Raw genomic sequence first — 18,085 nt, forward strand, 5'->3', positions numbered from 1 at the left:
AATTAATTAAATAATAAATATTTAATTAATATTAGAAAATGATTAAATGATGATAGAAATAGAAATAGAATAATTAGAAAGATTATGAGGAAATATGAAATTAGAAGAAATAGATTAATTAACTTAATTAAAGAATTAAAGAATTATTTAACTAATTAGACGAATAATTAGTACATGATCAATGAGACATTCTTAGGTGTCTACATTTGCCCCTCTTTGAGACAATGTCAGAATGACATTGTTTCAACGAAAACAAAAAATTTTGCCCCAGTATGCCCCAGTGATACTTAGGGTGTAATACCCCCTCGAGAGATTGTTTATGCATTAAAGATATGAATGATCTCTCGAAAAAAGAAGAATGTGAGATGAAAGATAGAAGAATGGTTAGTTGATTAGAGATAGAGATAGGTGATGTGAAGATGATATTAAGATAGAATATGAGAAAATAGATTGATGAAATAGAATAATGTTAGATGATATAAAATGATTAAGAAAGAGATGATGAGAAAAGAATGTTTAGAAAGAATACGATTTAGAGAGAAGATGGGAAATCAACAAACTATCAATAAGCAAATGAGATTAGAATGAGAATAAAATTGAATGAATCACGAATCTGTGTCACATATTTTATTGCGTCAATATATATTCATCACTGAGCCTTATTATTGAACAATGGAGCTTAGCACATCAGGGTATAAGGAACCAAGATGTAAATATATCTCATTGAAGAAACAAACACGTAGCAGACAAGCAACAAACAAAGAAAAAGATAATGCCCATCATGGCTCCTCTAGTCACTTGTGGACATCCTTGAGTAGCATAGGAACATAAGCTATCGCCAAATGATAAAAAGATAAAGACTGACCCGGACAAAATTCAGCAGCTATACTACCTTGTGCCTTCGTTCTCAGTTGTTTGATGTGATGGTTGATAATGTCTGATCTCAGAAAGTTGCGGACCCCGTTTAAGACTGACTTGTCTAATTTCGAGTGTATCCTCTTATGTTTAAGACAAGATAATGATCACTTTGATATGGATATGATACGATTGATAAGACAGTTTGATCAGTTGATTGCAGATGTTTGACTGGATAGTCATATCCTTTGTTAACTTCGTGCGAAGTGTTTGTTGGATATCTGCTAGGGTATTTGTTTCTCACAAGACATCTTATTGCAAGTTTTTTGATTGATTGATTTTCGATTTTTAGGTCTTTTCCAAGAGCTTTTTCGATGTTTTTGGATTATGTAGATCGATATTTGAATGCTTTTGATTAATTTTTTCACGATCGTATTTGAATGTTTTTGTTTGATTTTTTCAGGATCGTATTTGAATGTTTTTGAATGATTTTTTTAGGATCATATTTGACTATTTTTGGATGATTTTTTCAGGACTTTATATGGATGTTTTTTTGGTATTTCATGATTTGTTTTTAGGACTTTATATGATTTTTTGGATTTTGAGTTTTTCACTGTTTTTGGTTTTTTGAGTTTTTCATTGTTTTTGATTTTTGAGTTTTTCATTGTTTTTGGATTTTTTCAGGACTTTATTTGATTTTAAGGATTTTTTCAGGACTTTATTTGATTTTTAGGATTTTTTGCAGTTATGCCCCCAGTGTGCAGACCTATATGACATAATGATCTGCAGAATGTATGTGGAGACAAATGAATTTTTGACATGACCTACGTGAATGCAACATGCAGGATGAAGATGCCTTTCCTATTCAAACAAGGTTAACTGTGTTTGTTTTTGCATTTGTAATACACCAATAGAAACAAAGGTGCAAAACATTTCATAGATAAGTGGTCAATCGATCTTTAAAGTCCTTTGGAACATTTATCTCAACACACTTAGTGACTAGGATTTACAAATAGAGACGCGGAAAACTTCCCCACTGGTTCTTGAAACTTTGATCTTCTTTTGCCCATGTGTGTGCAGATGAGTTAATTCCTGCTCTTGTGTTCACTAAAGATCCTTAGCATCCTATATGACTAGCTACATGGATTATTCTAACTTCAAAAGCATCCCGAATACAGCCTCGCTGCCAGCAAGCCTTGAGAGCTCCGACGAGGTTATAGACTGTAATTTCTCAAATATTGCTCCATTGTCGGTAGGCATTCATAGCCCTGATGGAGTTACTCTCATGGTCCCATAGTCAAGCCTTTTATCGCATTTGTATTTGTGATATTTCAGTTATATATCATTACTCTTTCTGCCTTTAGATGGATATTTGGCATGGCTCTTTTTATTTTTATTTTCTTGCCTTGACTTGTAAGTAATGAAACCTACTTGGGTGTTACAATTACAGTGGTGCTGAAGTAGAATTTCAGATTTTTCACTAGTCATATGATCAACTAGGTGTCTAGAATGAATTTAGAGATTTATTGTGTTTGAGATATAGCAATTGATAGATTGTAGGTTAACAAGTCTCAATTAGTGAAGCCGCTACCCAACCATAAGTAAAGCGTCATCACAAGGTAATGTTGAAAATGAATGATTTTAGGACCTCAAAGACTTCATGTCCAAATATCTAAGAAAGGAGATGACCCTTGCTTCTCTTGAATGCAAATGAATGATAAACTTGAACAATTGCCTTGTTTTATTGATGCTACTATATGATAATTTGGAATTTTTGAGAATGTGATGCATTTAAAAGAAACTATTTGTAATGCAATGTTTTGAATGATATGATATGCAATGCGGAAAGTAAAACCTAAACTACACAACCCTTTAGGTACAATATTTGTGTAGGTAGTTCATTGGTCTTTGTTTGAAGAGTCGGATAAAGATGTCTTTTTCAATAGGATATAAGGACTCAGCTAAGTGTATATGTTCAACATCTCCAATGTTGATTTTCTTATTTTTTGGATTTTGTGGATCATCGTAAGGAAATCTAGCTCTAGAACCCATGAATTCAGTTATAGCCTTATGCTTTTCAAAGAAATCCAATCGTGGTAGGTTCTCTTGCCCCCGGTCTTTCAAGTGTGAGTGTATGAGACAAATTGTTTTTGGTTTCAAAGTTGTGACATGAGCGAGTGTTATGTCTATTTTTATTGATGCACTTGAAGAGGATGATGAAACAATTGTTGACAAGTTGTTCTGTGTAGTATGATTTGGATTGGTGATTTCATTGATAAGGGGTTCATGAACAACTTTTGTAGAGGGATTGGGATCACGAGGAGAAATGGTAAGTTCGTTTGAGAGAGAATCTTGTGAGGTTCATGGAGGATTATGACATGGAGATGAAGGGATGGAGGGACCTTGATCAGGATTTGGAGAAATAATAGGATCGTGTTTAGGACATGAAGGTAAAGGTGTGATTTGATCTTGGTTTGTAAAGGGATTATTAGGGAGGATGGAAGAGATGTCTCGATCTTGTTTAGGAGGTGGATGTTGGATGGGACTTGAAAGGACACTTTGTTCTTGAGATGGAAGGGTGTCATTATGAATGGAATAGAAAAGAGCAAGGGGATCATCATAAGATTCTTGGTCAGTGGGATCTTGATCAAAAATTGGGTTAGATGGAAGTGGTTGTTCTTGATCTTGATTTGTTTCAGGGTCCATTTCTTCTGATTTTGGATCATCATCTTGACACGAGGAAGGAGTTTGGATATTCATGGGAGATTCTTCGAATGTTTCAACCTTTTGATTTGATGAGAAAGGATTTTGAATGAGACTCTCTAAATCATGACTTGGATTAGATTGGTTTTGTACGATGGATAGCCCTTGGGAGGTTGTGTTATTAGATAGAGATGGCATGGATTGGTTTTGTGTGACTTCAGGGGATAATGAAATGGTGGATAGATATGGTTGATTTGGGCTTTGGTTGAAAGGGATTTGATTTTGGGTGAAAGATGTTTGATTTTGGGTGAAAGTTGTTTGATTTTGGTTAAATGAATTTTGATTTGGACTTTGGTTGAAAGGGGTTTGATTTTGGTTGAACGAGGTTTGATTTTGGTTGAATGAATTTTGATTTGGACATTGGTTGAAAAGGGTGTGATTTTGGTTGAATGAATTTTAATTTGGACATTGGTTGAAAAGGGTGTTATTTTGGTTGAACGAGGTTTGAATGTTGGGTTGATATGAATTTTGATTTGGACTTTGGTTGAAATGGGTTTGATTTTGGTTGAATGAGGTTTGAATGCTGGGTTGATATGAATTTTGATTTGGAATTTGGTTGAAAAGGGTGTGATTTTGGTTGAATGAGGTTTGAATGTTGGGTTGATATGAATTTTGATTTGGAATTTGGTTGAAAAGGGTGTGATTTTGGTTGAATGAGGTTTGAATGTTGGGTTGATGTGATTGGTATGATTGATGTAGTGGGTTGAAAGAAAAAGAAGCTTTGCATGACTCTAATGTTGGTTGAACTGAGGTAGGAATGCTTTTGTTGAAGAATGAAGGTTGGCATGTTTGAATGGTCTCACAAGAACTAGAAGGTTGGTCTGATACTGATCCCCTTGTGGCTATCGCTTCTCTCATCATGTTTTCTAACCAGCCCCTATGGTTGTCAGGACTAGCCATGTCTGTCACTTGTTGTTGCAAAGTTTTGATTTGCTGAGCTAATATTTCTATGGATGGCGATGGAATAGAAATGGAAGGGATGAATCCTCCACCTTCCCTATGAAATGTATAATTCCAATCCATGATGTTTGCTTGTTTGGTTTAGACCTAGGATCACAACATGTAAGATATTTTCTCCATTTCTTTGGATGCGATAATGTTTGATTTAACTTGACCAACTTGTTTGAGTTGAGGTTGAGTTTGATTGATCCTCTGATTGTGTTTTGGACATTTGGGGTATGATTTTATAGGATGATTGTGCAAATGATGATGAACTAAGATAGACGTATATGAGGTCTAGATGAAGACGTAGATGATAATTTAGGACTATGTAACTAATATGGATGATAATGCAAAAGACTTAGGACGATAATGAGGACGTAAGTGGTACTTATGCAAAAGACATAGGACGATAATGAGGACGTAAGTGGGACTATGTAAAAGACGTAGGACGATAATAAGGAGGTAAGTGGGACTATGCAACGACTATGGATGATAATGAAGACGTGAATGAGAACTATGCAAGGACTTTAAGATGATAATGAGGACGTAAATGAGGACTCTGCAAGGACTTAGGATGATAATGAGGACATAAGTGGGGACTATGCAAAAGATGATGTAAGGGACTGCCTGTGGTCACAAGTATGTAAGGACTTTTGAGAATTGGTTTCAAAATGGACTTTGTTTTTGGTAACCTCGTGTGTAGGACAATGTTTTGCAGTTTTCCAAATCTGAGAACAATGGTAGGTATGTATAGCTGACTGACTCAAATTTCATACAATCTCAGAAAATTCAGAGATACGTGGGATAGGGCCTGAAATAGCCCAAGGGACTGACTCAATATTGGTCTAGTACAACGATACATAAAAAAGCACGGAATACAATCTTAGGCTGGATAGTGGACACCATTCAGTGAGGCCCTTACAATAAAATACCAAAACAAAATGAACAGATAGAGAGTCTGGCAGCATTGGCTCCACTCCACAGCACACATTTCTCGGGCATGCCAGTCTCTCTTACCTTGAAGATCCGAAGATCTTTTAGCCGAGGGATTCCTGTATCATAGTGTAAGGTACATGAAGGGTATCTATGGGGTACGATCTGCACTCCCGAAACCACTGAATGTAGGATTTTTGGCAACTCATTTGGTTCTTAGTATTAGGTTTCGAGGGGTCCCAATCCAACGATTGGTTCTCAGAGCAAGCCACTTAAGGCTTTAGTTGAACTTATCGGTGCAGGGAAGGCCCCCACATACATCGAATTCACTCAACACTCTAGCCGCCTAACCAGTATATTTATATAGCGGCTCGAAAAACCCGCTCGAGAGTACGCTGGGAGAGATGATATCCCCAACGCATCCCAATTTGAAGTACCTCTGTGGGGTGATGAAATCCCCAGTCAAAGATACCCCTCACTACGTAGAAAAAAAAGAAAATTTGGATGTCGTTGTCACCTTCCTTCTTTCTCCCATAGGCCCGATGGCGGGTAGAAAGGTAGTTAGTGCAACAATAGGTCCACCCCAGACACAATAAAAAGTTCTTTTCCCTTAAGAAAATGAAAAATGATTTAATCTAATGCAGCCTGATTCACGTTCTTTTTATAACCCAAATTTAGGTGTTAGATACGCATGTGCATGTCAATTTTAAACACCAAATCCAAGAATGAAGGCATACATGTCAATTTTAACCATTTGTTGATTTTTAAGCACCAAAAACCAAGTGTGAGATACACGCATGTCAATTTTAACTTTTGTTGATTTTAAGCACTAAAAATTGAAGTGTGAGATGTGCATGCATGTCCTTTTGAACTGTTGTTGATTTTAAGCACTAAAAATTGAAGTGTGAGGTGTGCATGCATGCCCTTTTGAACTATTGTTGATTTTAAGCACTAAAAATTGAAGTGTGAGGTGTGCATGCAAAATTACTAATCTAATCCTCTCTGAAAATCCGCCATAGGCTATAAACAGAAGATTAGTAGTAAAATTAAACCATCAAAAAATAGAAACCCAAAACTTGACAGAGGCGATTGCGTGATAATACCTGAGCGAATGCGTAATACTTACTGATCGAATGTGTAACCCTCACAGACCGAATGCGTAAACATGACACCGAATGCGTGACGATATCTACGCGATTGCGTAGCAATGATAGCTCGATTGCATGACAGAATGCAGACAACAAAAAAATAAAATAAATTAACCACTAAAGAAAATTAAACTCTATCAGGAATTTGCACAATCAATTGTGAAGCCCTAACCAAATCTCGCATCATCCACTCAATATTGATTAGATCATATTTAACTGTATAGGAAAGAACTAGCCTATTATATCTATCTAAGGCCAGTTGTTCTTCTGAATCCTGTATCAATTTTTCTGCTTGGAGAAATTTTTGATAGCGTTTAGCTTCCCTCCTTTGTTGTTTCGTCCTTCTCGCACCTAAAATTTTGAATTGAACTTTTCTTGCCATAAAATTTGTTAATCAAATCCTAAAGTAAAAAGAAATTTTGATTCCGGATTACCCAAATTTAAGACAAAATTATACAGAAGCACTAACAGATAGAAAAATAAATAAAACAACAATTAACCCGACGAATGTGTAACGCAGAAAGGTTGATTGCGTGATCTGGACAGGTCGATTGTGTGGCCCTGTCTGAGTGAATGCGTGACCCCGAAGGGTCGAATGCGTAATTCTGTCTATGTGATTGCATGACGATGTAAGTTCGATTGCATGACAAAAAATCTTTTCTTGAAATTCGTGCAACCTGCCAAAAAAAATAAAATTCCACACAATCTGCAAAAATCACACAAAACACAGAAAAAAGGTTAAATTGTTGTTAGTTCACGTCGGGTTCACCAAAATGTAACGCATGCTAGAATTCATCTTCAAATAAACAAAGCTATCAATTAGAAACACCAAGGAAATCACGAATCCTTGTCTAATTAACAAATCTAACAAACTAGACAATGAAATAATGCAATCATCAAGCAAAACAGGAATTAAGAATGAAATCAATTCAAATAAAACTCCCTATTCCAAGATGTGCATATTGCTTCCATTGCTCTTCTTCTCTTCGTGGTATGATGGCTCTCAGATATTGCATTGGTAACCTGCAAGTGACACAAAGATTCGAAGTTCGTGATTCAGAGAAATTGTCCAAGATTCAGGAGGATTGAAAATGGAGATTGGATGCTCAGTTTATAGAAAATTGGAGAAGATTGATTGAAAGGTGGAACAAAATGATCAAGAGGTGTAAACTCAGGTGAGCTCAAATGCAATTTGATAGTTGAACTGTTGATTGTAGGAGTGGAACTCAATAGATTGAATAGATTAAAGGAGTCAACTGATTGATGAAAGAGTTAACTGAAGGAAGAAAAAGAATGATTGGAGGAAATAAAGAGGATGACACAGAGAGCTAAATTTAGAAAAAGCTAACTAAAGGATGGAAATAGAAGTTGGAGAGATAAATGATTTAATTAATTAATTTAGCATGTGCTTGCATTTAGATTTAAATTATTAATTTAATCTTTGCATGAGATTTTAATTCAAATAATTGAATTTATTTAATTCAATTTAGCATTTGAATATATTCAGAACTTGACTTTGATTTTCAATTTGGTTTTTGAAATCATGCACATGTATTTAAATTTGGAAGAAATTAGAAGAATATGAAATTAAATGAAATTAGAATTTGGGGATTTGGAAATGGAAGAATTAATTAGCTAATTAAATAATTTAAAGAAACTATTTAATTATTTAGAAATGGAATTTAATTAAATAATAAAGATTATTTAATTTAAAGGATTAAATCACAATTAATTAAATAATAAATATTTAATTAATATTTAGAAGAGAGTTAATGATTAGATGATTAGAGATAGAAATTGAGAATTAATTTATTTAAATAATAAAAATTATTTAAATTGGGGAATTAAACATAATTAATTAAATAATAAATATTTAATTAATATTTAGAAAATGATTAAAATGATTAAATGATGATAGAATAGGAAATAGAAATTGAGAATTAATTTATTTAAATAATAAAGATTATTTAAATTAGGGAATTAACCATAATTAATTAAATAATAAATATTTAATTAATATTAGAAAATGATTAAATGATGATAGAAATAGAAATAGAATAATTAGAAAGATTATGAGGAAATATGAAATTAGAAGAAATAGATTAATTAACTTAATTAAAGAATTAAAGAATTATTTAACTAATTAGATGAATAATTAGTACATGATCAATGAGACATTTTTAGGTGTCTACAGATCTTAGGCCTAGAAGTTTCATTGTCTCTCTAAAATTCAAATTTTTAATCATTTGAACAATTAATTGACATCTTGCGGTTTGATTTAAGTTTTTAAAATAGTTTTGCCATATTCTTTTAACCATTCTCCTACAAGTTCGTTCATTCATTTTATTGGGCATTGACTTCAATATATTCTCATCAATGTCAATTAGATACTTTGGTTTCCTACGAATGATTCTAGGAGGTGTTAACATCGGTGCACTATGTACATTCAATTTATCAAGTAGAGAAGGTGTAATGTGTTCATCATTTAATTGATTATTCAATGCGGTATCTTCTTCAATTGCATTAGGTTCAAACGGTAAATTATCAAATGTTTCTTCTTCAATTGCATTAGGTTCAAATGGTAAATTATCAAATGTTTCTTCTTCAATTGCATTAGGTGCATTATATTCGTTTGGTAAATCAAATTGAGATGTTGAGGTTGACATACCTTCTTCTCCCATTGTTCTTATGTCACGCAATTTCTTCATATGCTGCCTTTGTCTTTCCTTTTGAGCCTCTCGTTGTTCCATCGTTCCTCGCTTGTTCTTTCCCATGGTTGAGATCGGTTGACCTAAATAGAATCATATTACATATATATGTAAAGAAAAGTTCAAAAATAAATAAATAACCATAAGTATGCATCTTATCACTATTTTTTGGAATCAAACTATTAAACAATCACAATTTAATCATTTGAAACCTTGCAAAAACAAAAAACTAATAAAAACAACAATTCAATCATTTGAAATCATGCAAAAAACAAAAAATTCACTTACTTTTATGTATACAATAGTGATAGAAGTGCAGACACAGTTCTAGTGGGGCCTTCAACGACCTCAAAAACTTCTTTTGAGGTTGTTGAGGCTCTTGGGCAACTAAAACTATGTCTATAAACCGTGTATGCGCTACATTGATAACCGCATACGTGCTGCTAGGCCATAAAATGTTGGCAAGCCCAACGGTATTCTCAGCTGATAAGTAGCGCGTACGCGCTACTAAGCCTAAAATGTTATCCTAGGGTATCGAATAATGGGAATAGTACCCCGTACGCACTTATGAGTAATAAGTACCGTGTACACACTACTAAGCCTTAAAAAAGTTATGGAAGGGGTATGGAGGAAGGGAGAGGGAGAGAGGGAGAGAAGAGGGGGGGAAGGGAGAGAGAGGGAGAGGAGAGGGGAGAGGGAGAGAGAGGGAGAGGAGAGGAGAGGGGAGAGGGAGAGAGAGGGAGAGAGGGAGAGAGGGAGAGGAGAGGGGAGAGGGAGAGAGAGGGAGAGAGGGAGAGAACATGGGGGGAAGGGAGAGGTAGAGGGAGGGAGAGAGGGAGAGAAGAGGGAGGGAGGGAGAGAGAGAGAGAGAGAGAGAGAGAGAGAGAGAGAGAGAGAGAGAGAGAGAGAGAAGAGGGAGAGAAGAGGGGGGTGGGAGAGGGAGAGAGAGGGAGAGGAGAGGGAAGGAGAGGGAGAGAGGGATAGGAGAGGGGGAGAAGGAGAGAGAAGGAGAGGAAGGAGGGAGAGAGAGAGAGGGGGGGTGGGAGAGAGGAGAGAGAGGGGAGAGGAGAGGGGCGAGGGAGAGAGAGGGAGAGAGGGAGAGGAGAGGGGAGAGGAAGGGAGAGAGGGAGAGGAAGGGAGAGAGGGAGAGAGGGAGAGGAAGGGAGAGAGGGAGAGAGGGAGAGAGGGAGATAACATGGGGGGAAGGGAGAGGTAGAGGGAGGGAGAGAGGGAGAGGTAGAGGGAGGGAGAGAGGGAGAGAAGAGAGGGGAGGGAAGGAGAGAGAGAGAGAGAGAGAGAGAGAGAGAGAGAGAGAGAGAGAGAGAGAGAGAGAGAGAGAGAGGGGAGAGAGAGAGAGGGAGAGAGGGAGAGGAGAGGGGAGAAGGAGAGAGGGGGAAGGGAAGGTAGAGAGAGAGAGAGAGAGAGAGAGAGAGAGAGAGAAGAGAGAGAGAGAGAGAGAGAGAGAGAGAGAGAGAGGAGGAGAGAGGGGGGGAGGAGAGGGGAGAGGGAGAGAGAGGGAGAGGAGAGGGGAGAGAACATGGGGGGAAGGGAGAAGTAGAGGGAGGGAGAGAGGGAGAGAAGAGTGGGGAGGGAAGGTAGAGAGAGAGAGAGAGATCGAGAGAGAGAGACGAGAGATGAGAGAGAGAGAGAGAGAGAGAGAGAGAGCATGGGGGGAGGGAAGGTAGAGAGAGGGAGGAGAGAGAGGAAGGGAGAGGTAGAGGGAGGGAGAGAGGGAGAGAAGAGGGGGGAGGGAAGGTTAGAGAGAGAGAGAGAGAGAGAGAGAGAGAGAGAGAGAGAGAGAGAGAGAGAGAGGAGAGAGGGGAGAGAAGGAGAGAGAGGAGAGCATGGGAGACATGGGGGAAGGGAGAGGTAGAGGGATGGAGAGAATACATGATAAAAATCAAAGAGGAAGTTGCAGATAAGAAATAAATTCACTTACTTCTATAGAAGTGCAGACACAGTCTGCAATGGGGTATGGAAGGAGAGAAGAAGAGAAAGAGGGATGGGGTTATGGAGGAAGAGAGAGAGAGAGAGAGAGAAGAGAGAGAGAAGAGAGAGAGAGGAGAGAGAGAGAGAGAGAGAGAGAGAGAGAGAGAGAGAGAGCTTGTATGCATTTGAGAGGGAGAGACGATACACTTGCATGTGTATATATATGTTTACTATATTAATGTATATAAACATATTATATATACAATGTCATATTATACACATATTATATATTACATATATTATATGAATATACACATATTATACATAGAAAATCATATTATACAATAGCGTGTACGCGTTGTTTTAAAGGGAAACAAAGCGCATACCGCGCTTCTTACACTATAAATACCCTATACGCGTTGTTTCAAACCATAAGTACCCCGTACGTGCTTTTGACTTTTTAGTCTTGGAAATAGGCCTGGATGACAAAGCTATGGATTGGAAGTTTGATTTCCCTCCATTTCTCTCATTTTTGACGTGTTTTTATTTTATCAACTTGGTTTATCGACTTTGTCATCATCAGGTTTACACTTCATAAAGTGGGGTATTTCTAAAATTGCCACCATATTTTCACCCATCTTCTAAGCTTTCTAACCATATTTTTTTTTTTTCAATTTGAACAACAATAACATATTATTATTGAATTTCTTTTACTAGTGTCTCCATAGTTCTCACAAACATAGGTGCACCATTTTTTGAATAACTTTTGATATACGTATCCAAATTTAAAAAAATCTATATATTATTGTAGTGCACTTGATTCTTTACAATTTAAAAAAAATAAAATTGTATTTTTTATTTGTTTAGTGCAACTTATGCTTCGCGCCCTACGAACAGGTACCCGAATTTTCAGGATGTGCTCGATTGGAAAAATCATAAAAAAATAAATACTCAACAAAAAATTGTAAAAAAATACACATCTTCTAGTGCTCACTCTTAGCTATCTTTCTGCCAAAGGATTTGTCAAAATACTAAATCTAACTATGACTTTTTTGATGCGCACGTCAGACACTATGTTATGTTTTTCAGAAAAAAAAAACAGGGTCAGTTTTTCGTGCGCGAAGGATTTGACCCCCTTAATCTTATCCAATTTTGAAAAAGTTTAGTAGTTTGGAAACTAGATTCAGAGTACTACAATATTTGTTCTTTGATTATCTTCATATCTTGAGTGGATGACTTTCAAATTTTGCCTCTAAGTTCAGGTTCACCTGATTTCAGAAAAAAAAAAAGTGTCCACTTATACCCCCCCTTTTTGACCACCATCTTTGTGCACTTACCCAAGGGTGTGTGATGGATAATTTCTTGGGGTCAAGTTGATAGCATAACAATGTGCATAAGATGGATGATTTGTGAAGGGAGGACACTCTAATTTATTGATTTGAGGGGTCCAGAATGCATGGTCGAGATTGAAGGAAGATGGAAGGCTAGGATTGAAAGAAGGTGAGATGGATTGGAGAGGACAAGTGGGAGATCCAATAGATCTTTCCATAAAGGCATTTCTTGTCTCCAAACTTCTCAAGTATATGGGGAAGAGATCCCTAAGTACATTGAGAAGAGGAGAAAGGAATTAAACATTTCTTGGGAAGGACAAAGGGAATTAAAAATTCCTAGAAAAGAGGGGGCATTGGAAGAATAAAGGATAAAAGCAATTAAAAATTCCTTTGGAAGAGAGGGTATGTGGAGACTCAAGGAATTCAAAATTCCTTGGATAGACAAAAGTGGGTGACATTTAAGGTTGGGAGGTGAGAAGGGAAAGCCACTTATGGCAAGAAGTTGACCATCTCCTAATCATGGTGATTAGGAGTGTGCAAATGATTAACGAGAGGAGATTAGGTGGGATAATGGAGGATTAAGAGAGAAAATAGGTGACTAGGAGGATGGGACATGAGGAGAGAGAATGAGTGGGTGAATTTAAAATTGGAAGAAAAGATGATGACGATTAGGCTTTGATTAATAGGTTAAGTGATGGAGATTACGAGGAATCAAAATATTACTTAATTAATTGGGATTAATTTGTTGATCGGGATTAGAAGGTAATATTGGCTAAGGTTGAGAATTGAATTAAGTTTAGAAGAATTGGATAAATTAATTATATGGCTATAGAGACAAAATTAATTAAAATAATTTTTATTTAATTTTCACAGGAATGAGGACTAACATAATAAATATGATTAATTATGTGAAAGGAATAAATTAACTAAATAATAATTTAATTAATTTTAGATGTCTACAACTTCTATGGCTAAATAGTCGCACGTACCAATCCAACATGAGTTGGAGAATACCAGCCTATGCTCACCTCCAGATTACTTAATGAACTAATTTGCTTTGCCCATTAGGCAAACAAATGGCTTGACAATGTAACATAATGAAAAATCCCTCCAAGGGAAACTTGTTCATGCCAAAAAACTTCTTGATGCTAATGCTATTAGTATTAGACTTCAAACTTCTATTGCTACTACAATAGCTCAATTGCACAAAATTGATAATTATAGAGGATGAGGGGGCTAAAGTTAGATCTAGGCTACATTAAATAAAAGAAAGAAACAAGGGCACTTAATATTTTTTAAATTATCTTAATTTCAAATATATAAAAAAAGAGATAATTGGTGCTATAAAGGATGAATTTGATGTTCTTTATTGTAACCCATCTGAAATATGTAATTTATTTAAGCGATTTTGTGGATGTCCTTTCAACAAGCCCTTTCAAGATATTGTCAATGTAAATATTCCTCACATAATAGATTTTGAACCCTTTCCTTGGAAGAGTTGAAAAATGCTCTTTTCTCCATGGCCCCTAACAAAAGTACGGGTAGCGATGAGCTTTCTAAGGAATTCTAGTAGGTTATGTGGCATCACGTTAAGGAAGATTTTTATTGTTGATACTTGAAGACATTTGAGAAAAGATCATTAATTCCAAACATTAATTGTGACATGATCAATTTTTTTAACTAAAGATAAAATGAAGATACTACAAATCAACAAATCAAATTACAAATGAATCAATTATTAAGTAATAAAAGAGTTTGTATAGCTTAGATTTTAAAGAATTTTTTTTCAAACTAACAATTGCTTCTTGATTCCTTTTTTTATTATTGTTAAGCCTGATTTTTGTTTTCTTTATGTTCTGTATCTTCTTGCAGTCCTAGACTGCATATTCCTATTTATATCTTTTATATATATACACACCACAAAATCACTAGAATGACCTGAACTTTATATTCTTCTAACACTTGGACGTGCTTAATGTTTCCCACGTGTTTTGCAACAGAGAAACGTTTTGACAAACTGTGCACATGCTTCTGTAAACTTCCGTTAAAATGGACCGTTATACCCTATCTTGCCAACTACTTAGCTAATCTCCAACTCTTATCTAATCTCCCTTTAACAAACTTTATCTAATCTCCAACTTTTATCCATTACCTACTTGTACTATCTTGTCACAAACTTGTCCATTTTCTGTTTGCCTTGACGACGGCATTAATTTTGACGTCCACCCTCCTTGTCAGCTATCCCCAATTCGATTCCTCCCTCTCATTTCATTCATACAGAATATTTTGCAATATTGATTTTCAGGTATATTTTTACAAAGGTCTCCCCTCAATTGATAACTGTTTAACTTCTTGACTTAAAAATATGCAAACAAAATTTCTGATTGCAGACAGATAAAAAGGCTTGAAAAATTACAAGGACAGTAAAATTGACAAGTTTTACATAATCCAGTTGACATTGTTTCACCGCCTTAAAAACAATACAATTTATATGTCATCCAAATGTTCCACCCATCAAATTTGAAGGCGCAACTACAAATTTTTCAGAGACAAAGAGAAGTATTTACATTAACTGGCCCCTATCTTGAGCACAAGTCATCCAGGGCGGTTATTCACACCGTAAAGACCATGTTATGACTCTATAGTTACAGACGCACTAATTTTTTTAAAAATAATATATATAAAAAGAGTAAAAAGTATAAGATTTGTGTTTTATTTTTATCTTTCTAGATTTAGGGGCTGCATACTCTCCATCTCCACATCCATGTCGCTCTGTGACCCGTCAGGTGACCGCCTGTGTCCAGGCCTGCTAAATTTGGCGGCGTTCCCAATCTCTACGTCTTTTTCATCCCCCTTAACTTCTACTGGAATATAAGAAACTGATTTTTCCGGGCCATAATACTGCATAATTTTAACATACAGGATTACGGTAAAGATCAGGAGAGAGGCCAAGTACCAATTGAACTGCAGATTGGCCAGAGCCTTGGCCCTTGAGTTAGCCCCCTGCTCAGCGCACCTCACCACCATATGACCGTGCTCTGCGTTCATTTTACACCCTTTCGGAACAAACATAGGAATCCACAGCATGAATCCCATGTGTACAAACCATATTCCCTGAAATAATATAGACATCGACCTCACCGTGGCCACTAAAAAGCTCTTGGGAAAAGGTACCTCTAAAATAGTGGAGGCCAGGCTAACGAGAACTATAAGCTGTAGCAGCCAATGGTATTGTCCCTCAGCCCCCATGTGATCAGCGGAGTGCAGATGGAACAGCAATAACTCCTGGCTGAACGCCAGCGCGGCAACCACGTGGAGCATCCCGTGTGGCACGTGGATCTCATGCCTGTCCACGTAGATTGCCACGGCTGCATAGATGAGGAAAAACAGTGAAATAGAAGAGTGCTCGAAATTGTTGAGGTGCTCGGGAGGAATAGTCCAGTCATCTGCCAGAGGCTGGTGTCTCTCTGGGCCGATAAAAAGCTCTGCAGAAATTGAAAGGCATGATCCAACTAAAATAGCAAGCAGCTCTATATGCTTTACTACTCTGCCTCTAAATTTAGCGGGAAACCAGGGCCTGGTTTGAAATTCCCATGGAGATTGGGCATAATTTCTTACAGTATTTAAGAGATGCCAGAGGCCAATTAGCATAAACCCTAAGCCTGGTAAAACATGGCCTACAAAGGTACCCATTTCAATCAGAACTCACAAATTTTAACAAGGCGATCAAAAATGAAAAACGGGTAATAAGGCGGATTTGGGAGTGACATTTAAATAGGTGAGTGGTAATGGGAATGCCAATTGTTTCCGTTGGAAAATAATGTCCATGGGAGTTTTAGTCAACTATTGCTCTCAAATGTTTCTGGATTCTTCTCTTCTAGAGAAACCGCCAACCAAATGCTTAATTCTATGGTGGACCGATATAAATGGAGTTTCCAATTACCAATTGAAATTAGGCGTGTTTTTTAATTGTGCCAATTGAGAAAGCTAATTCGAAGAAGGCGCAATGATGTTTGACACGTCACAATAAATAAATAGCCCAAAGATAATTGGTGCAGATAATAGGTTTTTTTAATTATGTTATTAAAATATGATTGGTGTAGGAAAATGACTTTTTGTGATTTAAGGGTATCCTATAATGATCTAAAGATGTTAATATTTGTTATTTATTTGTTTATTTTTTTCTAAATTTTGTTTATTTAATTTTCGAGTATCTTGTAAAAATTTTAAACATTTGTTTGAATATTTAATTTTTCCGTTGAAAAGATATCAACATCAAAAATATTATAAGGCATTGTCTAATCAAAAATATTATAAGGCATTGTTTAATTAGAGAAATGAAATATTCTTGCTAAGAGCGGATTGTTAGAATTGATGTTTGAGACGGAAGAGTATGTTCGTGGCCCGCATGGTGTGTTTTATTTCTTTTTCCAAGTTACACAAATAAAATGTGCTGTTTGATTATACTTTTAATTGAGACTTAAAGCGGATGTATAGTACAAAACAATTGTATGATAATAGTTAGTAATAGACAAACTTGGAAGTTACGTTTTAGGCATAGATAAATCATTCGAAAGGAGGGGCGGCGCTTTGTCCAACTAACTTGAAGAGATGGGAATGTTTTTTTTCTCTTTATCGTTATCCAACTAATTTGTATGATGTAGATGAATTATAGCAGTCGTTCAACTTTTTGAAGAGCAATTTGTGTAACAGGTAGGTGGCGCTGCATATTTTTATACAATTATTTTAAATAATTTTGTAAATGAAATTATTTGTAATATTTTTTTGTTTATTTTAGTCAATTTAATATCATTATCATTTTCTTAACATTACTTTTGTACTTTTGATTTTTAAATTTGGTGCATTATTGTAGTAACTTTTTTTTTCTTTTTAAGTTATAATATTATTTTTTTGTGATAATTTTGTGACTAGTCTTACAAGTATTTTTTTTCTTTATATGGTTAGATCATTTGGCAAAATGAATCATAATATGTTGTTCTATCATTTGGATAGTACTATAGATATGTTCAATTCATCTATCTAAGGAAATGTTCTAAAGATATCAATTGAAACAATTTTATTTATCTTAAAATATTTATTTTACTTTAAACTATATTTATTATATAAAAAACATTTAAATTTTATTGTATCTACATTTTTTTCTTAATACATTTTTTTTTTAATTTCTAAAATTTGATTCTTTATATCTATTTTTTTATATTTAAAATTTAAACTTATATCATTATTAAAAAAAATATAAATAATTATTCTTAATGTCTACTAATAATTTTTAAAAAAAAATTTATTATACATTGTAATTATAAATAGTAATTAAAAAAATTAAAATATTTATCTTATATTTTATATTTATACATATATTTAAAGCTTATGATTTATTTTCAAAATATTCCTATTTATAATTAATATTAAAATTTTGACCTGTAAATGGTGATCAAATTTAAGCTAAAAGGTAAAC

At 35.3% G+C, this 18,085-nt stretch overlaps 1 protein-coding gene across 1 annotated transcript; it reads right to left on the reverse strand.

Moving 5' to 3' along the window:
* Positions 1-15,067: 15,067 nt before the first annotated feature.
* LOC131077938 (uncharacterized) lies at positions 15,068-16,367 on the reverse strand. The gene has a single exon (XM_058015533.2). It carries the CDS (start codon positions 16,300-16,302, stop codon positions 15,328-15,330), a length of 975 nt encoding a protein of 324 aa, XP_057871516.2. The 5' UTR covers positions 16,303-16,367; the 3' UTR covers positions 15,068-15,327.
* Between the last annotated feature and the right edge of the window lie 1,718 nt (positions 16,368-18,085).

The sequence above is a fragment of the Cryptomeria japonica genome, chromosome 5 (genome assembly GCF_030272615.1).
Source record: "Cryptomeria japonica chromosome 5, Sugi_1.0, whole genome shotgun sequence".
Classification (NCBI taxonomy): domain Eukaryota; kingdom Viridiplantae; phylum Streptophyta; class Pinopsida; order Cupressales; family Cupressaceae; genus Cryptomeria; species Cryptomeria japonica.

Excerpts from the sequence above, each read along its gene's own strand:
- LOC131077938 (XM_058015533.2), bottom strand. The coding sequence starts at position 16,302 with ATGGGTACCTTTGTAGGCCATGTTTTACCAGGCTTAGGGTTTATGCTA.